General features: G+C 40.1%; 1 protein-coding gene across 3 annotated transcripts in view; it reads right to left on the reverse strand.

Moving 5' to 3' along the window:
• Positions 1-26,836, reverse strand: part of PRKD1 (protein kinase D1) — a 95,689-nt gene that overhangs the window by 25,305 nt on the left and 43,548 nt on the right. Inside the window, exons 2-6 of one of the 3 annotated variants that reach the window (XM_083452504.1) lie at positions 20,216-20,354; positions 5,628-5,759; positions 4,933-5,109; positions 4,607-4,767; positions 832-855 (exon numbers count right to left, since the gene is read on the reverse strand). In XM_083452504.1, coding sequence (XP_083308630.1) covers positions 832-855; positions 4,607-4,767; positions 4,933-4,987 — 240 coding nt within the window. In that variant the 5' untranslated portion in view covers positions 4,988-5,109; positions 5,628-5,759; positions 20,216-20,354. Of the gene's footprint in view, positions 1-831; positions 856-4,606; positions 4,768-4,932; positions 5,110-5,627; positions 5,760-8,286; positions 8,534-20,215; positions 20,355-26,836 lie in introns of those variants that run through there. The other 2 variants (XM_083452503.1, XM_083452505.1) reach the window with 2 other exon arrangements.

Here is a 26,836-nt window from a genome sequence, read left to right on the forward strand (position 1 = left end):
TCAGGTTACAGACTCTACTAACCCAGAAATATTACTTCGGGTTAAGAACTTTGCTTCAGGATGAGAACAGAAATCGTGCGGCGGCAGCAGGAGGCCCCATTAGCTAAAGTGGTGCTTCAGGTTAAGAACAATTTCAGGTTAAGAACGGACCTCTGGAATGAATTAAGTACTTAACCCGAGGTACCATTGTACAGGCAAAGGAGGTAATTGCTTGCCCCTGCCCCAGCATCACATATGGTTGGGCAAATGGTTCAGAGCTGCTCTTTGAAAAAGAGCACCAACCACATGTGCCTATCTATGTACCTTGAGGGTTTTTATGGACCCAGGCAACTGAGCAGTGGTAACTTCAAGCCCTTTTGTGAACAGTTAAACTCCTGAGAGATAGCTGATCTCTGCCGAAAGCGGGTATTGAAGTGACTTCAAAACCCACAGAGTTCTTTTACTGGTGTGGTTTGAATTCAAGATGTGCCTGCAAAGGAATATTTTATCCTTTACAGCCAAGCTTGAGCCATTGCCAGTGAGTGTGGATGCTAATGAACTAGAATAGTCCAATGGTCAGACTTCTTGTGTTCCTATGATTTCAGTGAGTCAACTCTGAGAACGGGTTAGTTGGAGATCACCCAAGACTGAACTACAAAAGAGCGTCTGAACTTCTTATTTTGGGGTTGAAAATACATTTTAAGATCAAAATACATGAAAAGTATGACCACATTTCCAAATGAAAGAAATGTGGCACAGCGCTACTTTCATTATGAAATTAATTCACTGCAAAATTTGAATTGCTAAGCATTTACCATTTAGCCATATTAGGAGTATAAAAGAAGTACATACCTCAAAGCTAGGGCTTGTAGGAATCTAGATAAGGAAGACCGCAGTCAAAACAAACAGAGAAAAACAAAACATAAAGCCATGTTATTTGAGAAGCAAATATAAAGTTCAATTCTTCAAATAAAAACAAAAAAGTTTAACCAGCCTGCATTTATTTACCAACACCATTATTTGTTCAAACTTCTATTATATTTGTTTGCTTATTTTAAATATTTCTATGTTGCCTTTGGGGCTTCAAATAAGATTCAGAGGGTTAGACTATTTAGTAATGAAAACAACTTTCAAAAATTGTCAAAAACAAAATGTATAGAACCTTTGGATTACAAAAAAAGATGATTAATTCCACTGTTATTTGTATGTACTTCCAACAAATGGGACCTGCAAAACACTGAAGTATGGAATGCCCCTATTCCAACTAGGAGCTATAGTCTTCCCACCCCCACTACTGATTTGTGTACTTCTTCAAACCTACTGATACTTCCCTTCTTGTGTTTGGATGGTGGCATATCTAGGAGATATAGATAGGCATTTTTTATGTGATCAAAAGCTACAAATCTGTACAAAATTACATGGAAATACATTGAACTCAACAGAAATTACTTCTGAGCAGACATGCATAGGATTACACATTTATTTCACTGTAAGTAAATAATATCTAGTTTTATTGTTTTTGTCTAGATGAAGTTTGCCTCTAAACTTATCTTAGAAGACTGAGCTTGTCCTAAAATGAAATCTGTCCTGAAGCTTTAAAAAATATTTGCAAATGGACTTGTCAAATATTATCCCAGAGTCACTCCTGTCTTTGCTATCATGGTTATCAGGTGCTACCATGATACACTGATAAAGGCAGGTTGCCATTCTTGGGTGTCCTTGCCTTTGTGGAATCAACTGAAAATTTTCAAATAATAGAACTTCAATTAATAATGCTTGACTGGTATTCACAACACAGATAAAATGTTTTGAATATACATTTAAATGCACAATTTTAAAGCAAGAATCATTTCACCCCGTTGTTTTCTTGCCACGTATCACATGAGAAAGACATGTGAGAAAGTAATGTCTCACCCACACTTAAGATTTCCTGCATCAGAACAAAAGCACTTTGTATGAAGTGCCCCAAGAGCTATGCTGGCACAATCTCACAAAATATGTCTTACAACGGGACTTTCTGAACTCTTCAAAGGTGCCAATGCAAATGTTTACACATTCTTATTTAGGTTATGGCCTTACTGCCACTTGAATTGCCAATAAATCTGTTATAAGTCCTGTAGTGAAAGATAGCAATTTGTGTTGTGTAAATGTGTCAGCCCCTTTGACCAAGCCAAAGAGCTTGAGATTGTCTAGTGAAATTTCTTCTTCTTCAAACACTACATCCCAGTGATAAATCCCAACTATTGTTGGAAATGTCCAAGGAACATTGCAGGTACTTCCATGCGTTGAGGACAGTGAGCTTCTGATTTGTCACAGTAGTAAGTCATTTTGGACATGGAGGAAATATTTAAAGGCAGATTGTGACCCTGCTGCTTAAGAAGACGACAAAATCCTAGCAAGTGTCCTTAAGCCCCTGGGCTTGCCCCACAGCTCTTTAGTTCTCTGTGTATTAATTATTATAATTGTTTTTTATTATTCTTACATCTCACTTTCGAAGTGCAGTGTGCTTTATAAGATTTTATCTCCATACGGAGATAAAGCAAGTCCACTAATTTTCTCATCTACCCTAGTAGCCTTTAGCCTACTTTTGATGACCAATGACTCTCTAAGGCATCAGAGAAAAGGGGGTATTTTACAATCCTGCTATCCAGAGTTGCCAGGGAATGAACCTAGAGCCTTCATGGTGTGACCAGATGCAAACGGTAGACAGAGCTCCTACAGCTTTAATAGTTGTGTAGAAGAGAAAAAAATAAAAATTGCAGCCTGTGAAGATTGTCATGCAGCAATTAAAGCTTAGGAAAGCCCGTTCTCTCTTGTATCTGGTCATCTGATGCCTTCTGCAGGTAAAGCCTTTGCTCTACTGAGATGTAGTGCTCTCCTTTCCACAGCAATTCCTGTCAGCAAGTTCCTCTCGCAGGTCCTGCTGTTAACTGATTGGGAAGAGTCAATAGTATAGCATGTGTGTGCCTGAATGGGGATTTGAACCCGGGTACAGCTCCAGTGGTGCTGGGAAAGACTGATGGCACTAGGAGAAGGGGACAACAGAGGACGAGATGGTTGGACAGTGTTCTCGAAGCTACAAACATGAATCTGACCAAACTGCGGGAGGCAGTGGAAGACAGGAGTGCCTGGCATGCTCTGGTCCATGGGGTCATGACGAGTCGGACACGACCAAATGACTAAACAACAACAGCAGCTCCAGTGCTAAGACCACTGAACCTCCATCGCTAAGACCATTGAAATTCACTGAAAATTATTATGCACCCCCAAAAGATATGAAAAGAATGCTGACAACACTTCTGTAGTGACCTTATTTATTGGACCGGGCACTGTGTATCGAGGGGCCGCGTTGCTATGTTACTTAATCATGCATGCAACTAAGTAGCAACATATCACATTAAGAGAATAGGAATTACACCAGAGGGTTTTTTAAACCTTATTATTCTTCAGACTTTGCTAAGACAGTGGGTGCTCATAATTCTTATTGGAGCTTTTTAGTGCTGGCATATTATAAACAGACTCTGTTCTAATGGATAGTACAGCTCAAATATGGAATGTGACTCCATAAGAAAAAGAAAGCTCAAACAGTTTCAGTTGGTAAAATATGTATTTTTTGGGGGGGGGGGAGTGCACTGAGAAAAAATATGCATGGGAAAGATGCACATGTAAGAAAACATGTGGAATGTATAAGTAATTACTTTTTAAACCCCATGAGAGTTTATTTAGAGCAATGTTTGTATTTTGGATAAGGGAGGGGATCTCTTGTTATTTTTATTAATGTAATACAGTGGTGCCCCGCAAGACGAATGCCTCGGAAGACGAAAAACTCGCAAGACGAAAGAGTTTTTCGTTTTCTGAGTTGCTTCGCAAGACGGATTTCCCTATGGGCTTGCTTCGCAAGACAAAACGTCTTGTGCCTTTTTTTTTAAAACCGCCAATGCATTCCTATGGGAAACCGTCAATACACATTGGTGCTTCGCAAGACGAAAAAACTCGTAGAACGAAAAAATTCGCAGAACGAATTAATTTCATCTTGCAGGGCACCACTGTAGTTCAAACTATAATATATCTAGGTCTAGCATGATAAGCGCAAGTAATAGATGTTTTAAAAGCTGGTTAAGAGTGAATCTAGCTTTCATTTTCTATGGCAGGCTAGCTGATTATGGCATGCAATATTTTGCACATTAACATTTATATTAAAATTTTACCAGGTGTGGGTGTCTGTCAGGCCGACATGTATGGTGCCATTATATAAATCAGTGAATAAGGAAGCATATGCATACACGAGAGCTTCATGTACACACTGGAACTTCCTTATGCACAAGGAATGTCTGATAAGGGCATCGATCTGTGTGGAATTCAGTATCTGTCCAGTCAGCTTCTATATTTGAGAAGAGGAGGGACCTCCATCTTGCTCTTCATATCATCAAGACAAAGTCTTGAGCCAGCCCTGTTGCAGTAGTCTAGCACATAATAACTGGTGTGTCTTTTTCATGGTATATTACTGTGTGCAGATTTCTGGAAATATATATGTCTATTTTCTGTAGAAAAGTAATGATCAAGTGTTCAAAAGTCATTCATTTATTATTATAGAACCTGCTATGTTTAATATTTATAAATTTTGTACCAGGAGAGTTTCATCTGTAGTAGTAGGTGAAAGTTCTGCAGACACTGTCCTGATATTACTAAGTCCTGTCAAGGAAACATTTGATAGCCGTCTCTTCCGGACACAACTGCAGTTGTTAGGGATCTTAAATGCACATCTCTTGTGATAGTTTAGGCCACATCCTGAAAATTGAAAAAATAATAATGCTGATTTCAGATTATGTCAATCTAAAGCAACAGATGAAAACTAGTAATTTGGAAAGGATTTCTTAAATGCCTGCTTTTGAATAAGCAAGTTTATTCAACAGTGCGGAGTTTAGGTGGTATCTCAGTAAGTTGGGCACTAACCCTTGATTTCCTGAGCCAGCTCAGAGTGCTTCCTTAGGACGGCTCTGGCTTGCATTTGGATCAGGGATAAAAGGAGGTGTCATTGTGAACTCTTTTGATGGCAACCAGCAGACCGTTTTCTTGCATCTCCCTACATTTCAGTAGGTCTACTGAAAGCATGGTTTAGTTGGAGATGACCTGGTTATGGTACATGAAAGAGGAAAAGAACAATTGTGTCTACCGAATCATGCAGCAGGTATGGGGACAGGCGATAGATAGGTTTAGGTGGGCACAAATGCGCATGCACATTTGAATGTGCATGCCTAAGTCAAGCTTAATGATTTTCCTCCCATCTCAGCAGCACCCCCTGTTGTAGCCTCTTTATCCCATAAAAGCAGACGTCTCCAATATAAGTGAATGAGGTTGTAAATCTGAGCATGAACTTCAGTAGTAATTAGTACTACTTATTTATTTATTTTCACAAGATTTATATACCAGTTGATTGTAGTAAATCCTCAAAAGTGGTTTATTACTGAATTAATCATAATAAAATAAGAGAGAGCATAAAGAATTTTCCAAGGAGGGAGGTTATGATTGTATGGTCTAAACTTGATTGATTTCTTTGTTGCTGCCCAGAAATTTTCGAGCATTTATATCACTTGCAACGTATCTGGAGACTTCTTTTGCAAATGCACAGAGGCCGATCTTTAACTCACCCTCGCATTTGAGTCCCTGCCGTACAAGACCCCACAGCATTTCTCCGCAGTGGTCGCAAAAGGCTGGTGCTCTGTACGAATGAACAAACAGAGCATGGGGTCGAATCTGAAAGTCTTCAAATGTTGCAGAAGCTGGTGAAAGAAAATATTTCCCAAAAGTTTAAAATGAAATGTGATGACGACAACGACGATTATGGAGGCCTAACTGTGCCTAATATTGCTACATTAAAAAGCTACTCTTTTTCAGCAAGTGGTTTAGCTCAGATAAACTGATAATAGCAGGGAGTAAAAAAAACATATTGGGAAAAGATTTCTGGATTTTCTTTGGTTTCAGTCATGTGTTCTTCTATATAAAACCAAACTATTGTTACCAATGGAAGCCCCAATTACAGCCTAGATTGAACTTCATCCATTTCTAATCCCAACCCTACGACATTACTAAAAGCCTTATCCAACCACTAGGAGAAATCCAACTTTGGCACAAAGGATCTATTGATACTTCAGGCTCAATCACTGAAGGCTATATCATTCATAGGAAGAATTCATATTCAGGGAAAGATACTGACGAGCAGTCCTTCTGTGCCTTAAATTTCATCATGTACTGCGTTGCTCATGCAAATTGGATGCCAATCTGTAGTTTTTAAATCCATAATTGAAGGGTTTGCCAACCTTTTTGGGTCCATTATCAAATTATATCATTGAGTAAGAGCCATGGGCACCACCTGTTCTGGTTACTTATTTCCCCTCTCAATTAGACCCCCCTCTCAAGAGGCAGAAAGAGAGAAACCGCACACAGAGAGACAATTCATTTTTCTAAGAGACTTGGGTCAAAGTCATATGCAACATTCTCCTTCAGTTCCACAAACTTGACAGAAGAGAAAATGTCACCTTATGACTAAGGGGACAGTCATAAGGTTTTGTGGTTACCTGGGAAAGACTTGAAGGAGATCATTGCACTCACAAGCATGATGCTGGTGACCCTTTATTTACTGTCTGCAAAAACTTTCTGAGTCTCTGTGTGTGTATAAATGTATAAATTGTATAAATGTGAAAAGTTATTCATCAGGAAATACTGTCATATAGTCATAAGTGCTACACTTACAACTTACTTTATCACTGCGTCTTACTTGTCAAACAATAGAATGCCTGAGGCATTTTGGCACAAGAGCTTTAAGTTCTAAGACCTTTGTTTGACTTAAGTATAAAACAAAGGTTTGCTATTTCAAGAGGATAGTAAAAGTGAAATTCTGCAGCATATGTGGAACGTAAACTGCATCATTCCAGCTAAAGTTACATTTCCAAAAGTATGCAGTGCTATAAAGTACAGAAAAGCAGATCAACCACTGTGTTGCAGGGTTAAAAGTGCAGTTTAAAATAAAAATTAAAAAAAATCAGCCTGGCAATAAGAAACATCTATTCCACCGTCTCTAAAACAATTTTCACTGCAAACAAATATATATATATATCGAGAGAGAGAGAGAGAAGAATGCTGTTGGATCTTCTGAACAAGCTAAATGGAGGAGGGATTTCTAGGCTATGGCTGATAAATTAACCTGGTGCCCTCCAAAGGATTTGAACTACAGACTACAGCTCCCATAAGATCCAGCAAGTTTGGCTGTGCTGACTGGGTCTGAGAATAAGTGTACATCAAGTTGGCAAAGGCTAGGCTAAACACAACTTGTGAACTTGGTATATATGTAATAGTGTCTGGTCTAATGTTAAGGAACGCTTTGCAGGCTAGCACACCACCAGCAATCTGGCACATGTACACTTCCTTCCTCTCCTCCCTTACATGAACTCCTCTCCCCCCCCCATCCCATTTAAATAGTTAAGATCATGATCATCACACATTTCTGACAACAGAAAATTCATTTTTCTTTAATCACTTATGTACTGGTTTATTTACTGCAACTTCTCTTCTGTACCTTCTTAAATGCTGGTAGTAACAACAGCTTAAGAGAATTACAAACAGAAAACTTAATCAAATATATGTTATTTCCTGCTTGCTCATAATTAACAACACTTCTAAAAGATTATTCAGATTCTGGCATTGTACCCCAGAGGAAGGGATTTTCAAAACTGCACCACAGTCTCCTAGAATGCTTTTCTCTTTAGCTATTACCAGTTTAAAATGGAGCAAGGTCATTTCCCCGTTCTGCTGCGCTTCAAATTTCATTTGCACACTGCTGTACACATCAGTTAGATTTGATGTGTTTCTAAGTCAGCCAGTTTGTCCACACCAGTATGAGGAAAGGGTATTGGATGCAAGTACCCTCTTAACTAGGGACGCGGGTGGCACTGTGGGTTAAACCACAGAGCCTAGGACTTGCTGATCAGAAGGCCGGCGGTTCGAATCCCCGCGGGTAAGCTCCCGTCACTCTCTTCCAGCTCCTGCCAACCTAGCAGTTCGAAAGCACGTCAAAGTGCAAGTAGATAAATAGGTGCTGCGCCGGCAGGAAGGTAAATAGCGTTTCCGTGCGCTGCTCTGGTTCGCCAGAAGCGGCTTAGTCATGCTGGCCACATGACCTGGAAGCTGTACGCCGGCTCCCTTGGCCAGTAAAGCAAGATGAGCACCGCAACCCCAGAGTCGGCTACGACTGGACCTAATGGTCAGGGGTCCCTTTACCTTTACCCTCTTAACTATTTGTGAAGTTGTCACCTGTGTATACACAGTTGTCCACATGCACACCGCAGCTGTCTCAAGTGTACACACCTCAGTTTAACTACAACGTGAACATGCCCTAAGTTTTCAATTCAGATGAAACGTAGGAAAAAATGCAATTAAATATTTCTCACGGAACTACAGAATACAGTGGCTAATGTCATGTGCATATTGCTTCAAAAACCAGCGGTGGGAGCTTAGTGGGTATAGAGTAAATAGTAATGTGTGCATAGCCTTCTTCTTTTGTGTTCAGACAGTGAAGACACCATTCTGTTTTGATTATTAGGTCATGATGGAACAAAGGAGAAAATGCTCTCTCTGTGCCACACAGGTGCCACACTACTGAGGGCTTGATGGGTCAAAATCAGCATCTTGAATCATGTTCTGAAGTCAGAAGGAAGCAATGCATTTTGTTATATTTTAAAAGAATAAATTATATTAACATTCTCTCTCTCTGATACACAGCTCCCATTTGTTTTGATAGACAGGGTCCCTTTCAGAGCAGCTTGTGTTCAGATTCTTAAGCAAACTAAACAAAAAGAAGAATGCTTTAGTTAGTGTAACTCTTTCAAGCTACTCAAGCAACTGTGTTCCTTTTTCCTTTTATATTGGGTCACATCAAATAATGTTGCTCTGCTGCGTGCAAGCTATCTGATCCAGTGGAGGCTTCTGTTAGTCAAAAGGAGGGTGCGAAGCTGACCCTTACGTATCTCCCCCTTTTCCTGAAGTCTGCTGTGCTACCTACAATGCTGTTCCAGTGAGTTCCTCAAACCACTGGAGCAGATTAAAAAGATGGACGGTGTAGCTGCAAAGGAAAGGGGGTTCAGCAAAAAGTACCACCACTCTTTCTGCTAATGGAAGTCCTGACGGATCAAGCAGCCTTTCATCAGTAAAGAACACCACTGGATAAAATTCTTGGAATTCATGGAAACCGCTCTTATTCAACTACCTTAATGATCTCATTATTGAGTCGTCTTAAACCCTTTCCATTTGGAACTTATGGATTCTTGAATCTGTTTTTTTCAGTACTGACTTCTACAACAATCACTTCCTAGTCTGCAGTCTTCTGCTACAAGTCAGCTAGCAATGAAGTACTTGGCACCTCTCCTATTAAAACTGTAAACTTATCCAGCTAGTTTCTCTGCAGATTAATTATGAGGTCAGCACAGCTCACAACCCTTTACATAAAAACAGCGCTTGTGAACATTTATGGAATATGTGAAAACACAGCATACACACAGAACCTAAACTCAAAACATTAAAAAAAAAAATCGAATAGACTTGATGTGAGAAGATTAAAGCTTTTTACAAATCTCCTGTTCCATAATTTAACTCACTGGCCAGAGGTTATTATGAGCCAGGATTCAAGAAGGCTTCAATACAGAACATATTTTGAGCCCCGAAGCATATGAAAAAACAATATGAGTGCCTTTTAGGTCATACAAACACTTCTCCCAAAGCAATCAACAGCCAAAGCCAGTACAAAAGTAGGATTGAGGCAGGAAGAGGCTTCCTGTCCTTAAATTGTATTTGTTAGGAAGGTTTGATCTCCGACAGCTTTCCTTCTAGAAATTCAGCACCACTGATGTTCATAAACCTAAGTTTTTGGAGTTTCTCTTCAGGGAAATAAATGATACCAACACAGTCTCTTTGAAGTGTACAGGAATCTGTACTCTGCAAATATACTTACACTGTGATTTCCATCTCACAATGGCTTCAAAAGGAGAGGTGGCAATGAGAGAAACTGGGGTGGAAATTTATCAGTCAAGTGTTAGTTCATATAATGCATGCCACCACCTGATCTCTGAGCCCAAGGATAGCCCAGAGGAATCACACAGAAGCCATTTACATAAGGGGGACCAGGCTTATTTAATTTGCCAATGCAAATTGTTCTTTGATAATTTAAAATGAACTTTTAAAATAGAAATGTAACAAGCTATGGGTGAAAGGCATCTGTAGATGATTTTGAATTAGAGGAATAGTCCAGTGGCTGAAGTCCTATACTGTACCTACATACTTGGAAGTAAAATTCATTGAATGCAATGGAATTACCTTCAGAGTAGGCATTGTAGAATTGTACTGTAAATAAAGCACATTTATTCCCCATTCATAACAATAGCAGAAATATATTTCATTGACACTAGTTGAACTTAAAACTGATTGCCTATGACTGAATCCTGCACTCTGTTTTACTATGTGCCCTACTATGCCCTTACATTCAAGTTACCTCAATTTATCCCAGTACAGTGGTACCTCAGGTTACAGATGCTTCAGGTTACAGACTCCGTTAACCCAGAAATAGTACCTCGGGGGGCCACTAGGGGGCGCATTGGAAGATGGCCAACAATACCATCTCTCCAACCCACACGGGGTAATTAAGAGGCTGTTATGGGAGTAGGCAGCCTCCCTTGTTGCCCCAAGGAAATGGGGAACACTGCCCTTTCCTGCTGTGCCCATAAATCACCCCCTAATTCGAAAGAAGGGGGTGAGGGCCCTAGGCAGAATGCCCCCGTGTGGACCTCGGCTCTCCTGGACGCTGTCTCTGATCGCGCACTAGCTGCAGCAATAATTAATTACAAAAGAAGCAAATGCACATATTTCAAGTGAAGAAGGGGAGTGAAGTCTGCTAATTTAAGTAACCTCTGCAAAAGAAGACGACGGGTTGGAGAAACAGGAATATTTTACGATGAAGATACACCAAAGGCGGGGTATGTTGACAACGGGACTGAATTGGGGGGGGGACCTTTTTTTACTTTCCTTCTATGTGATTTACAAGAACCCCTCCTCATTAGAATCGTCGGTTAAACTGACCCAAGCAGGATGATTAAGGTCTGTGTGGAGATAAACTTTAACCAAAAGTATGCTTTATGGAGATCGAGAAGCAATAAGAGCTTTTGGAATGGCGCAGCAATTAATTCGGAGTTGCCATCTTGCCAAAGGATTTATAGCCGAGAGAAGGAACGGACTTGTTTTCAGACTGCATTCCTGCATCTCCTCAGAGGTTTTGAGAAAGGCGACAGATTGGTGAAGATTAATGACGCTAAGACTGTTTTGATGTATGGAAGTGATGTTACATGGAAAACGTCTGGATATGGCTACTGGATAATAAAAAAAATTATCCACGCAGGATTACAAACTGTCTAACTAGCTTGTGGAGACTATCAGAGGTCACAACGAGAAAGGAAAAATATATGAAAATAACAACAAGAGATGTGGAAAAACAAGAAGAAAGGACTGGATAGTACTGTGAACATCATAAGGTTAGCAGTAAGAAGCAATAAGTTGATTGGACCCCCTTCAGTACTTGAAATATGGGTACCCCCAACAAAAATTTAAAATTTGGCTGTGTAATTTGGAATTTATGTAATTTGGTTTGATTTGATGTGATTGGTCGGTTAATAAAAAAATATTCTTAAAAAAAAAGAAATAGTACCTCGGGTTAAGAACTTTGCTTCAGGATGAGAACAGAAATCACCTGGCGGCGGCACGGCGGCAGTGGGAGGCCTCGTTAGCTAAAGTGGTACCTCAGGTTAAGAATAGTTTCAGGTTAAGAATGGACCTCCAGAACAAATTAAGTTCTTAACCTGAGGTACCATTGTACTAGTTTTACAAAGTAACTGCGAAACATTAAATATATTATCCCTTCTTCCTATATATCTAGCCTCTTAGTCTTGGATTAAAATATTTTCAAATGCAAACTTGCCAAATAAAATACACCCACCATGTTTATTCTTGTTTCTCTGTGGTTTGGTCAATTCCTAGTCCATTGTTCTGTTCCAAAAGGCATGAAAAAGGCAAACAGCAAGACATACTGAGTCATATGTTCCTGGGCTATACAATGGTGTCATGAATTGCCAGACTGATGCCCCCCACCCCCAGATGCTGACCCACAGCTCCTATCATCCCTAACTATTGGCCTTGCTGATTGGGGATGATGGGAACTGGAGCCCAACAGCATCGGAAGGGCATCACGTGAATTCAAGTACTCTAGCAGCTCTTCGAAAACCCTTTAATAAGTTTTAATAAGATTGTGAGGTGAAAGCTGACAGGAGCTGGGGTGAAGCTGAAACAAAATTTGGGGAGGGGTCAACAGGGGGGGAGTAGAGTTGGGGTTGTGAGTGCAAGAGCACAGGACAGTAATTCAGAGATGCCAAAACGAAGTCCAAAAAAGCAAATGTCATGAAGAGAGACGCTGTATATAAGTTTTTATGCACTAATGGTGGTGTGTGGAACCTTTGGCCCACCAGATGTTGCTGAACTACAACTCCCAACAGCTCCAATAAGCCTGCTTAACAGCTGGTAATGAGGTGGGTGAAAGGTTCCCTGATCTATGCTAATTCTAGAAGCCTCTGAGCCAAGCTGGGCAGAGTGAAATGCTTTAGTCTTAAATAACACCACTGTTATAATGGACTTTCTGAGCAATTTGCTGTTTCCATGTATATTTAGTTTAATAGCCCAATGGTCACTGTTCCCAATTGGTTCATCTCACGCCAGGTCCTGGGTGCCATCCATTATTTAAGTCCAGAATTGCTGTCCCACTGGTTGGTTTCATGACCAATTTTTCTAGGGCACAATCATTCAGAGTATCTAGAAATTTTCCTTTTTTGTAGCCAATCTGTGTCACCCCTTATTATTACAACATTTCCTCTTTGGAATGCTTCCTTGATTTCACTCTTCATCCCAAGATCTCCCTGAGTGTTTTGACTAGGTGGATGATAGCTCTGTTCCACTTTATGCCCAATACAATCACATTTACTTCAAAAGAGGAAACTTTTCAAAAATCTGGGGGGGTTGGTAAAAAGGAAGTGGACAGGCAAAGTCAACAGGACTACCTCTCTCCAAAAAGCTTGGGAGTTGTTAGAACTCAGCAGATATATAAGTTTCAGTTGAATGAATCTCAAAGATGAAGACAAAAGTTACTCTTCTAAATTTATATGTGTGTGCATGCACACAAAACTATATTGCAGTAAAACTTCTAAGTGTTAACAAGAAAAAAAATCAACTCATCTCATGATACCCCAAAAGACAAAATATTTTTTCTTTTAACTTATGATGCAAATTTTATATTTTTCCATAAAACAATCTTTTCAATTCATTTTTAACCAGAAAAAATGACATCATACAATTATCTACCAGTCTGACTTTACACTATTCATAGAAACTTGACACAAATATGACTCACAGAACTATATGTATGGAATTATTTTCATTCAAAATGGCTGGTTTTTGTTCTCTTAAAAAAAAAACATGCATCTTGCAAAGAAAGGCAAAACTTCTCCCCTTTGAGTCAGAATGTGAATTTTATGCTTAATTTCACATTTCCTCCATCAATTGTAGTAATTACTGCTACATTCCTAGGAATGTACAGAAGAAGCATTTTTCTTTTAAAATAATAGTTTTTCTTTTAGATACTATGAAACAGCATAAGGGAGCCCCATGTTGCTAACAGAGCTGTTGAAATGGGAGAGGGGTCTTCAAATATGAAACTACAAGTATATCTAGCAGCTTGATTCACAGAAGCAGTTGATAAGGAAATTTCTTGCTAACTCCAAAAGGCCACCGGAAGAAATGACCGGCAGAATCAGAGACCAAGGGGAAGAGACGGTGAAGGAAGACTGGAGGAAATTTAAGGACTATTTACAGAAACATTATAAGATAACGAACGCTTGATGACATCGGATTGAGGGTGAATGGGTATTTGGGAAAAAGTGATCAGAGAAAGATTCAATATTTTGTCAGACTTAAGGAAATGCAACTACCTACTAGTCTTTAAGAGTATTAGAAAATCAAAATATGATAGAGGAAAAGAATTTGCAGACAGAATATTTGTTTTGGAATACAGAGAAGGAAGGTCTGGGGAAGTCGGAGAAATAAGTTAATGTAAAGAATATAAGGAGACAAAAATTGTTTTTTAATGTGTTTATTTTCTTTAATATATTTTGCTGTTATGTGTTTGTGTGTTGTAGTATCTATTTTCTCTTGTTTTTTTTTTTCCTTCTTTTTCCTTTTGTTGTTGTTCTGAGATTGTTTGTTTATTGTTGTTCCAAGTTTCTGTTGTAAAACTCAATAAAATATTATTTAAAAAAAAAAAAAAAGGCCACCGGATATTATTTTTCACTTCATGTTCTCATATCATAAATCAACTTTGCTCATTAGGTGACTACACCTTGAACAATTCCGTATTTCTACTTACTATCAAGGCATGTATTAGGGCAGTGTTCTTTCATATGATCCAATGTGGCATTCAGATATAGAAAAGAACTTAAATAAAACTCAATTACATTTGCTTTCAATGGGTGAAAAAAACACCTCATGAAATTCTGTGTGAAAGCTCAATAACCTCTCGCTAGCTTCCCTTCTAAAGGAAAAAAAACTGTATTAAAAATCCCATTTTCTCTCTGATTATACTAAAGCAATATGCAATGATTTCCATGTGCCTTCAAGGACAAAATTTGGAAAATCTTATTGTTGTATCAGTCGTGGTATAAAATTTAATATTTTCGGTAAAATCATACTATAATAGTTTTCATTTCTTTTGATGAAATTATGCTATGAATTTGGCTGGCAGGCACAGTGTCAACCTAGTTTTTTAATGTAAGTTTTAATCTATTAGTGTTTCACATAAGAAACTTGTGAAAACTCTTCCAAGCATATTACTTTTTCATTACATAAGAACCCTGTAATTTTACATGCCAGAGAAGACAGATCACCTCAAAATGACTGCCTATTCAAATCTATGGAACATTATTTTAGATGCACTGTTCTTTTTCTGAACCAAAAAGACCTGAAATGTGTGAGGAAACAAGATGACTTCCAATCCAGCTTCAGTAAAATTTATTTATTGTGCTTTTTGTTTCCTCCTAAAAAAAAAAAGACTGTGGAACCTGACAAATTTAAGATGTACAACATACATAATAGATATTTGGAAGCAAATGCAAAAGGTAAAAATCTTTACATTAAGAAAGTGAACATTTAAAGAAAAACAACTTTTCTTTCTCATTTAGATTTTTATTTTCTCTCTCTGCTGCATCATAAAATATTTGAGATTTGTTTACTTATGTACTGTTATCATCACATATGGCATGTTTCGGAGTTAGCAAAAGAAAAAGGGCTGATCCCTGCCCCAAGAAACTTACAATTTAAATTTCAGCAAAGGGAATAACAGAGAGAGAAGAGAAAGAGAGAGAAGGGAAACTAGACTAACACCAATAACTAAACACGAAGCCCAGGACTCTCAGAACTCTAATTGTAAGTGACTCCACCTGTAAAAAAGGTAAAAGGACCCCTGACCATTAGGTCCAGTCGTGACCGACTCTGGGGTTGTGGCACTCATCTCGCTTTATTGGCCGAGGGAGCCGGCGTACAGCTTCCGGGGTCATGTGGCCAGCATGACTAAGCCACTTCTGGCGAACCAGAGCAGCACACGGAAACGCCATTTATCTTCCCGCCGGAGCGGTACCTATTTATCTACTTGCACTTTGATGTGCTTTCAAACTGCTAGGTTGGCAGGAGCAGGGACTAAGCAACGGAAGCTCACCCCGTCGCGGGGATTCGAACCGCTGACCTTCTGATCGGCAAGTCCTAGGCTCTGTGGTTTAACCCACAGCGCCACCTGCATCCCAACGACTCCACCTGTAGTATTTGGTAAATTTACAATGATCCATCTCCGTCATTGGAGGCTGACTGTCTGTATGTTACCTGGCCCAAATGGGTTGTTGCTAAGATATAGGGCCTTGAAAAACATGATACTTAGGTATCTATTGGAATGTTTCTATGCTTATGAGCAAGCCCAGACCTTGAAGTCAGCTAGCAGGGCCCTTCTCATTGTGCTACTACAAAGAGTTTGAGTTATGTAGGGGATAAGGAGGCACTTCTTGGCATTTCACTAAGTCCCTACACAACTCACAACCATTGTGGTAAGACAACAGTAGGTAACATGTGAGATCACTTGAACTCCCTGGTATGTTCTTTTGATGTGTGAAGAGATAGTGCCAGCTAGTCACACTTCCCACCCCTTGAAAAGGCTATACACAAAAAAGTTGAAAAAGGCTTTTCCATGTGAGGTAAAACCCTGGTTCTCCCAGGAGTCCTCTCCCATCACGAAGGAGCCATAAACATGCACATACATAGGGCCACTTCACATGGCTGCCAAATTTACAGCCAGCATACCCATCCATAGGCCTGGAGGGGTGCCAGCAGTGTATGGGAGGGAGTGTCTGAACACTCATCTCAAGTGGGAGGTTAAGGGCAACATTTGCTGACATTGATGTCCAAGTAATACTTAATGATAGCTGTGACAGAGAGGGGAAATTTATTCTGGACTGGAGAAGAACCAGGGAAGGAGTATGCATGATTAAAGAAGACGCTTTGTTGCATTTGTGCTAGTAAATAATTTTGCGTAGCCAAATACATAACACTAAGTTGGCTGAAGCTATAGTTTGTTGAACACACTACGAACTATCCCACAGACAAACAAACCATGTTTTGTTTCTCCAGCATTTAGGGTTGTTTCTCTCTCCCCCCATTGCTCTTGACTCATGCCTTCATAGTTTGGTGAAAGTCATATCTAAAACCAACCAAGGTTTATAAGCCAACAACAAACAATGGTTTTAGCTTGTGGTTAGTTGGCAGTAAACAAACCATAGTTAAGCCAATATGTAATGTATAACCAACCATGGTTTAGTGTTATGTGTGAACCAGGTCAGTAAAAACCCTCTTATTACATCAGGATCTACTAATAATTAGAGTACAAAAAAGTCAATATTTCTGTCATTCTGACAAAATTTGGCATTCCTAAAGAATGGTGAACATAAAATCTAGTCTACTGTATAATGAACGTACAATAAAGTCCTTATACTTCCCTCTGCTGTTGGTAAGCAGTCCGCCTTTATAATTGTACAGGACTGTGCAGGCACATTTAAATCCTCACCATCATCATCATCATACAGCTGCTTTTGTAATTTCAGTAGAATGAAAAAATGTTGTCTGCATGTCAAAGGAGAAATACCCATGTGCCAAATAGAAATCTTTATGTATTGTGGCAATATGGTAAAAGAAACAGGACAGGCAGCATATTGCCAAAGGAACAAGCCATTTCTTGGAACAAAAAGGATAAATTTGCTATAACTGAACAAAAGGAAAGTTTGGATTTGATGTTTCCAAGCCATGTGCTTAAAGTTTGTGATCCTTTAGCAAATGCCTGGCAGTTGGCCTTCTTGTAACTCTAAGAGAATGTTATCTTATATATTGCAACTTGGTTTGGAAGGTTAACAAGTATGATTTTAATTCTGCAGGTCAACTCAATGGAATTTCCTATTTCAATAAAGTTTAGATTCAGTAAGATTTAGAGAACTTACAAATGTTAACGTCTGAAATCTCTATTTTCTTTCTTTATCTTCAACTCTTTACCTAAAAAAGAGGGGAAAGCCCCATCTACAGTATATATCTAGAGCAGCATCATACCAGTTTAAACAGTGGCGGCTTTCCCCAAATAATCCTATACACTGTAGTTTGTTAATAGTGCTGAGAGTTTTTACGAGATCCCTATTCCACTCACAGAGCCACAATTCCTAGAGTGTTTTAGCCATCAATACCTTCTCAGGAATTGTAGCTCTGAGGGGAAAAGGTGTTTCCTAACAAATCTCAGTGCCAACAAAGGTCCGTATAGTAAAAGCCATGGTTCTCCCAGTAGTGATGTATGGAAGTGAGAGCTGGACCATAAAGAAGGCTGATCGCCGAAGAATTGACGCTTTTGAATTATGGTGCTGGAGGAGACTCTTGAGAGTCCCATGGACTGCAAGAAGATCAAACGCATCCATTCTTAAGGAAATCAGCCCTGAGTGCTCACTGGAAGGACAGATCATGAAGCTGAGGCTCCAATACTTTGGCCACCTCATGAGAAGAGAAGACTCACTGGAAAAGACCCTGATGTTGGGAAAGATGGAGGGCACAAGGAGAAGGGGACGGCAGAGGACGAGATGGTTAGACAGTGTTCTCGAAGCTACAAACATGAATCTGACCAAACTGTGGGTGGCAGTGGAAGACAGGAGTGCCTGGCGTGCTCTGGTCCATGGGGTCATGAAGAGTCGGACACAACTGAATGACTAAACAACAACAAACAAATCTCAGTACACTTAACTACAGTTAACTACAGGAACTACAGTTCCTAGGATAATTGGGGGAAGCCAAGTCTGTTTAAAGTGATATAAAACCACCTCAGAGGTGGACTGAGGGGCAGGGAACCTTGGGAGTGCCACAGGGGATGTTGCAACTATTATTAGAATGGAGTGTTGAGAAGCAGGGGGCGCCAAATCTTGCTGTCGCACAGAGTGCCACTCAAATTTGAGATCTGAGGGTCCGCCACAGACTGCTTTAAATGTATAGTATGGATGGGCCCTAAATATATACCATACTTTTCTGTCTATAACTGCCCCCCCCCCCCAATTTTAGGACTCAATTTTAGGAAATGATGGGAGATGGCCCAAAGTTGTTGTTCCTCTCTCCCCCCCCCCCCATGCAGCTGGGGGCAGGAAACACTCCCTAAATCATTTCCCACACGCAGTGGCATTGAGGGAAGTTGAGCTCCCGCCAGCCATCCGATGCAACTTCCTCTCATGCCGCCGTGCAGGGGAAATAATCTAGGGAGTGCCCGCTGCGTGCAGCGGCATCGGGGGAATTTGCAGTCCCATGGGAGTGCAACCTGCCCCGATGCCGCCGCCACCGCTGCATGTGGGAAATGACCCAGGGAGCACCCGCCACATGCATCGGCATCGGGGGAGGTTGCAGTCCTGCCAACGAGCTGGCTAGAAGTGTGCAGCTTCTCCCCCCCCCCCCCACAGCTGCAAGCAGGAAACACCCCCCATATCGCTCCCCACTCGCTGCAGCATTGGGGGAAGCCGCATTCCCGCCAACGAACTGGCTGACACAGCGCCGCTCCCCCCCCCCCCCATGCCACTATCCATGTATTGGACGACCCCAGTTTTTTGACGTTGTTTTTGAGTTAAAAAACCTCGTCCAATACATGGAAAAATACAGTACAGTACTTTGTTTTACATGCTTATGGTGCATACAAATCAATGATACGTTGCATGGGTTGGCAAACTAAGGCCAGGGGGCCGGATGCAGCCCAATCACCTTCTAAATCCAGCCTGTGGAAAGTCCAGGAATCAATGTGTTTTTACATGAGTAGAATGTGCGCTTTTATTTAAAATGCATCTCTGGGTTATTTGTGGAGCATAGGAATTCGTTCATTCCGCCCCCCCCCCAATAGTCTGGCCCCCCACAAGGTCTGAGGGACAGTGGACCGGCCCCCTGCTGAAAAAGTTTGCTGACCCCTGATACATTGTGAAGGCAATTTACAGGGTAAATAAAGAGGCATGTCTGCCTAACCTTTTTATCACTCTAACTTGACTGGCTATTGTTTTCTAAAAGAAGTGAAGATTCTTTTGATGATTATGATGATTAATAACATTTATCAATTGCTTTACTAATTAAAAATAACTCCATGTGACTTACAATCACAGTAGAGATACTAAAACCAATTACAATAAACAGAATCAATAAAAACCTTAACACCACATCATCTGCACAAATAAAGACATGTCATGCCAAAAGAAGCTGTGAATACTTAAAAACCCTCCAAACTAAGGGCCAAAAGCACAGGTAAAAAGGAAGGCTTTTGCCTGCTGTTTAAAACAAGGTAACCTTGTTGGGTTCCTGGAAGTTGGAAACAGGATACTGGACTGGCTTGATCCAGAGTTATTCTATGTTCTTAAGTTCTAAAAAAAATCTGACAAACTGCTGGTGGAGTCAGGAGACAGGCTTGGTGGTCAGAACTATTACCAAATTAAGTGGGACTGTTACCGATTCCCACACTGAAGCAATTATAAAATACATAAAGTATAAAGCATAAACATATTATTTTTACCTGATAAGACAACTTCAACAAGGTCACCTTCTTGGATATCAGTAGCTGACTTCACCAACTGGAGAATATTTTCAGTGGTAGGGTCATGGCGAAAAAGTAGAATTTTATCATACATTCCATAAAAGCCACATTCAGGAAACTGAAAATGAATAAAATTGAGAATTTGTTTCAGTGACAAGTAGCATGTAAGCATTCTTTGGTTAGTTTGAATCAGTACAATAAGGGGAAAACAATGTTGGCTGAGATGCTAACTGAAATTCCTGAGAAAGAAATCACAAATCATAATACCAGCAGCCCTTTTCTGCAAGAGTAGAGACGGTATTGCTTATACATTCCATTTTAGATTTGCAAAGTGCGATTCTTATATGGTGATTCTGAAAACACAGTCTTTTCAAAATTAACATTTAAACTTTCTATAGAAATACAAGAATTGGTTTATTGGTTTGTTTTTGATTTATTATAGGCAGTATCCAATTTACTCATTTCATCAGTGAATGTGTTTTTCTTGTACAACAGAACTTTCCCCACTCTTCTCCCCAAATCTGTTTTGGGGGTTACCTCAACCTCTGGAACAGTTTTGGGGTGGGCGTGGGATACACACAAGGAGAGTAGAAGGGAGAATTCCCATTGCACAAACGGAAATCCTTGTGTTTATTGGATATCACCCTATAGATCCATATAAAGTCTGTAAGAAGGGGAAGGTTTGTAACCAGCTTAAATGATAGTAGGTTGCTTTAGTTTAAATCCCAAGTAGAACTTTCCTTTAGTTCACTTATCAAAGGCTTGAATAAGTTTCCTCAATGAGTAGAATAGGGAAACTAACAAAGTTTGTATTTTTTGCAGAAGTGGATGAAATTTGCAGGCATCAAAACACCTTTCGGAGCCCAAAATTTCAGACCAATGGGCATTTGCCTCAACCCCTCCCAGAAACTGCCTTGGCGACAACACAATTTTTTGCCCCATTTGTGCTCTAACCCTAATGTGGATGATACTTTACTGAATATGTGAAAGGGTACACTAACATAGTGTTTTGTGCACTGTTATGCTGTATGTGTGTGATACTGTTTCACAACACAAGAAAGTACATAAGCAGACAAAAGGCTTCAGCTGTGTACAAGCATATATGAAAAGAAAGAGGGAGGTAACTTGCTGATTTTTCCATTCCCCCTACATCCCCACTCTACCCTGCATCCTCCCGCACTGCTGTGAATACCCAGGGGAGGGGGGAGGGGAGGGGAGGGGGAGGCAATGGTGGCAATGGGGAGGTGGAGGCAATGGGGTCATCATCCCTCCCTCTTCTGTACAAGAGAGTGAAGGGCATTCTGTTTCATGAGTGGAATTCCACTCACAGCTTTTGAGCTCTTGATGTTTGCTGTAGCAGACTAACAACTGTTCTTCCTCTTGATGTTTGCAAAGCAAAGGCATTCAAAGTACATTTATATATGACGTTCAGTAATATACAGTCGTACCTCGGCTCCCAAACGCCTTGGGAGTCGAACATTCTGGCTCCCGGACGATCAAAAACTGGGAGTGTTTCGGTTTTTGAAAGTTCTTTTGGAAGCAGAACATCCGGCGGGGCTTCTGCGGCTTCTGATTGGTTGCAGAAAGATCCAGCAGCCAATTAGAAGCTGCACTTTGGAAGTCAAACGTTTTGGAAGTCAAACGGACTTCCGGAACGGATTCTGTTTGACTTCCAAGGTACAACTGCAATGAGATTTTTCACATACAAATCAAAGATTTCAAATTGATAGACTTGCAATTTTGAACATGAACCCAGGATTGGGACTTATATACGCATGCAAGCAAAGAACAGATATATAAATAAAATTCAATAGCTACATTTGTAGTTCATACACATCACAAAAAAGGTACAGGGTAGTCAATCACCTGCAGACAGAAAAAAAAAATAGCCTAAAAGTTTTAAAATAAGAGCCAGAATAACTTTTATGTGCCTTCTAAAATCTTGTTTCAAAATAACAACAAAAAGCAAGCAAGTCTGCCCAGCTCCAGTTTGCTTCTCAGTCTTTCTCACCATAATACCTGCCAAGATTGTAAATTGCTCCAACAAGCACTTAGGAAAAGCCGTTTCCCTAAAATAAACATTGCTGCTAATATAACGTCAGCTTTTCCAAACACTTCAGGTAAACAAGTTTACTCACTATTTGGAAAATACCCAAAGAAAACACTGAGGAATCTAGCCACCAACAAGCTTTTCTTACCAAAAAAAAAAAAGGAGGAGCGGAATAAGTATGAGTATCCATGTTGAAGGAGACACAGAGGTGCACTATGATTCTCAGGTGTCCTTGCTCCTCAAAACTGAAACAAGGAACTGAAAACCACTCTTAGATTTTACTACTTTCCTATCTATTACTTCAGCTAACCAGTGATGTTGCTCTCAGTATTTCTGCGCTTCTTTTTTGTTTTCTTACTTAAGTTTATGTTCCTTTTTAAACAAGATTTGTCGCCTCTCTTTTACCTCAGACTTCTGCTGCTATTGTTTTCTCACAGGAACCTGCTTCATAATTCACTTCATTCCTTAAGATGTTGTAGTGCTGAGTTGTTGCTTAAAGAAAAAAAGGGAATAAGGTTTCTGTTTTCCTTGCTTTCTCCTTCTTTTGCAGGCTTTTGGGCAGGGTGTGTATGTCAATTCTTTACCCACTTCCTTTCACACACTTTAAACTCCTGCACTGGAAGTCTGATATCTTCTTTCGACCTGCAGTACTATTGTTAAGCTGGTGGTGTTCCAGCTCTATCTTTCCCTCCCTCTAGTCTTACTGATATTTCCAACTGCCTTCATAGCCTCGCACATCACATCATTGTCTCAACCAGAAGAGTGCTTATTGTCTTGCCCCCTAAGCTTTTAATTTCACATTTGTTTTTCCCTTCCTTACAAATCACCATTCTTCTTTATTCACTGCAAGAACTTGGATTCCGTCTCACTTTTCACTTCACAAAACTGCTCTTATCAATTATATCTACATATTTTAAAAACAAATCCTTTCTTATCTACTGATTGTATAAACACCCTTATTCAGAGGCTCATTCCATCCCACTATGATTGCCATGATCTATTTTACTTAGCAATTTTCCTGCTTTTCAGTTTAAGGATACAATCCTGTACACACTTAACTGGAAGTAAGCCCCTTTTAAACTTTATGAGACTAAAATAGCAATCCCAACCATACCTACTCATAAGTCCTATACAGTTCAATACAGATTACTCACAAGTCTTAACAAACTACAGCGCCCATAATCCTCTGAGAGAAAGAATGTGTCTTAAGATATACAGTGGTACCTCGGGTTAAGAACTTAATTCATTCCAGAGGTCTGTTCTTAACCTGAAATGGTTCTTAACCTGAGGCACGCTTTTGCTAATGGGGCCTCCTGCTGCCGCTGCACTGCTGGTGCACTTATTTCCATACTTATTCTGGGGCAATGTTCTTAACCTGGAGCAACCACTTCCTGGTTAGTGGAGTTTGTAACCCGAAGCATCTGTAACCTGAAGCGTCTGTAACCCGAGGTACCACTGTAGTTTGTACATAGCCTCAGCTTTCCCTGGTTTCTTCCATTATCAATATTAAGATTAAACTACACATTTTAAGTTCCTTCTTGTTCCTTTCCCTTATCTATTTTTATTTCTTCCTCTTGCTATTTGTCAAATGCTAGTCATCTTACCAAACCTCTGCTACCTTCTGCTATTTCTCATCCTGATGCTTTGACTCCCCTGTTGCCATTTAGAAGGGCTTCTCTTTGTCCTCCTTTACAAAATGATTAAGGACTCCTCTCTTTTCTCTTGCTGCTGCTGATCTATTTTGATTCTCTTGTTTGGGGCTTTTTTGCCACTCATTTCATTTGCCATTAGTGTCTCCTTCCCTCTGTCCATATTCTCATGTTTTTTAATCTCCATTGCGAGACAGGAAGAAGGGGTCTCTGCATATTTAAGGGAAGAAGACAATGTCAAATTGAAGGTGTTGGCAAGAAAGCTTCTGAAAACTATGCAAGCTAATAAGTCTGCTGAACTTGCAAGATTGATCTCCAATCACAATTCCTCTATCTCAGTAGTATTAGTAGTTCCAAATATTAACTTTTACTCCAGACCACACATACTTCCCTCTGCATACTAGAGTATCCTTCCATAACTTTAAGATTAAAAACTATGTTTTGACAGTAATTCTATGGCTTCTATGGAATTCTGGAGAACACTGTGTAACCCACATAAATATCAGAAGCCTTAATTTCTGACCTGCTTCCTCTTCTACAAGGGCTTCCGCTGATGGGGTTCATTAGGTTAACACTGCGCTGTGTCTTTACAAGCACACACATACAGTCTTCTTCTGCCCCCATGTTTTGATGGATGTTACCTGCCCATGTAAACAAATTAGAGATGGCATTGTTCCCTTAAGATACAGGTGGGTAACCTTCAATACTCAATGCTTTCTGAAGCTGCCCCATTCTTCTAACCCATAAATTCATTTCATTAGTTTCCTCCTTGTTATTTGCCGGCTTTTAAAACTATTCTCTCCTCCCCCAACCTCTTTCTATGTGGTTACAGAACAAGTGGAAGGGGCAATGTTTTATTTAATAAAAATAAACTGATTTTTTAAACACGTATTTTCCTGGTTGAACTGCTCAGGTAAAAGCAGCTTTCCCCCAGCTGTCTGAGAACAAATTAGGAGGCTTCTGGCCAAGAACAAAACAGCAGGCTTCTGTGCTCTGTGTGTGCATGTATAGCATACAAAAGTCAGAAAGGAACTCAGTGGGGCTTACTTCTGAGTAGATAGTGAATTGTAATTTGAAGTAGCCATGGTGAAAAATGCAGCAGGGTGGTCTTCATTCCCTCTTAATTAATCCAGAACACTTTTGTCTCCACTCACCACCAACATACAGCCCCCAACAGATTATCCTCAAATGTATGAGACCTTCAACAGAAACAAAATTGCCCACTCATGGTTTTAAAAAATAAATAAATGCAGCCCAAGAAGATCAGATGAAAAAGACTAGCTACTACAGAATCCTGTTTCCAGCAGTGGTCAGCTACATATTTCCCAGGAATCCCTCCTGAAGTGATATTTAGTGGCATGGCTGATGGGTAGACTTACCATCCATGCATTTGTCCAATTCCTCTTTAGGCCATCTAAACCGATAGACATTATCATATACTGTGGCACTGAATTTTTTAACAATGCATTGTGTTAAATACTTGCTTTTCGTTGTCTCAAATCTGCTGCCAATGAAGTTCATTTACAGCAGACCCAGAATAGCTGCCTGCAAAATAAAATTGGCACTCCCAGTTCCATTAACAATGCAGAGTTTGTTGTCTTAAGGTTCTGAACACCTTTGGGTGTGATGAAGGTTCCTTTGTGCACATCGGGCTCATCAGGAACTGTTTAGAAATAAGCACCTCTATTTTTGCCACTATGGTCTGAAAGTGCAAGGCAAGGACATGTTTTCGTTCTCAGACTGTTTCTGTGCATTCTTTTCCACACAAAGGTCTTCTCTTCTCATTCATGAAGATTCCTATAGCATTTCGTAGGCCTCGTTTCTATAAAAGCTTCAGAGCGGTAAAATGCAAGCCAGACAAGTCACTGTGACAGCTGAGTTTCAATCATTGTTTGGTTGCCATGGCAGCCCAACCAGGCTTTTTGGCAGATTAAACACTTTATTTATTGGACAGAATAAACAAATGCATATTGGCTTAAAACTTACAAGATACGCAAACACCCCCCCCCCCAAAGTGTGGCAAGTATATCAAATAAGATTTAAGACTTCAAGGTTTTGTTGAGTTTTTCCATTAAAAAAAACTTTAGTAAGGGAAAGACAGGGAAATAAAACCAAGGTATCTCAGTGTGCATTAAACATGTTCAGAGTCTATGGAAAGCTGACTGTTTTAGAAGCTATCTCTACAGGAAAGAGATACAGTGGTACCTCGAGTTACAGACGCTTCAGGTTACAGACTCCACTAACCCAGAAGTAGTACCTCGGGTTAAGAACTGTGCTTCAGGATGAGAACAGAAATCACAGGACGGTGGGATGGCAGCAACGGGAGGCCGCATTAGCTAAAGTGGTAGCTCAGATTAAGAACAGTTTCAGGTTAAGAATGGACCTCTAGAACGAATTAAGTTCTTAACCTGAGATACCACTGTAAAGCTAGAAAGATGGGCTAGAGGTACAATGGGGGGGGGTGAGGAGAGAGAGGGAGAGGGAGAGGGAGAGGGGAGGCTTTTAAAAAAGTTCCCATTGGCATCCTACTTACACTTGGGAGTGGGAGTTCATCCAGATCAGGTGAGCAGGAGGGACTCAGAAATGATTCACACAACCAACGTTTTACAATGTGTGGAGTAAACAGGACTGGCTCCCCCCACCCCAAATATTTTGGCTTCTTTTACTAGTCTTGGGAATGCTCCAACATGGATGAGCTTCTCTTCTGAAATGCATCCTTCAACTAGAGAAAACTTTATTTCTTGCCTAATGAAATTTTCTATGCACTTCAGTTCTGCAGACCCTCCATACATTAGGACTTGGTATTTAAAAAACACACACACACAAATTCAGACTATATTCCAAAGCCCTTCAGACAGCAGCCCTGTGGTAAATATTTGGAATGATTACAAGCCTACACAT

The sequence above is a fragment of the Podarcis tiliguerta genome, assembly GCF_965153285.1.
Source record: "Podarcis tiliguerta genome assembly, chromosome: 1".
NCBI classification, from domain to species: domain Eukaryota; kingdom Metazoa; phylum Chordata; class Lepidosauria; order Squamata; family Lacertidae; genus Podarcis; species Podarcis tiliguerta.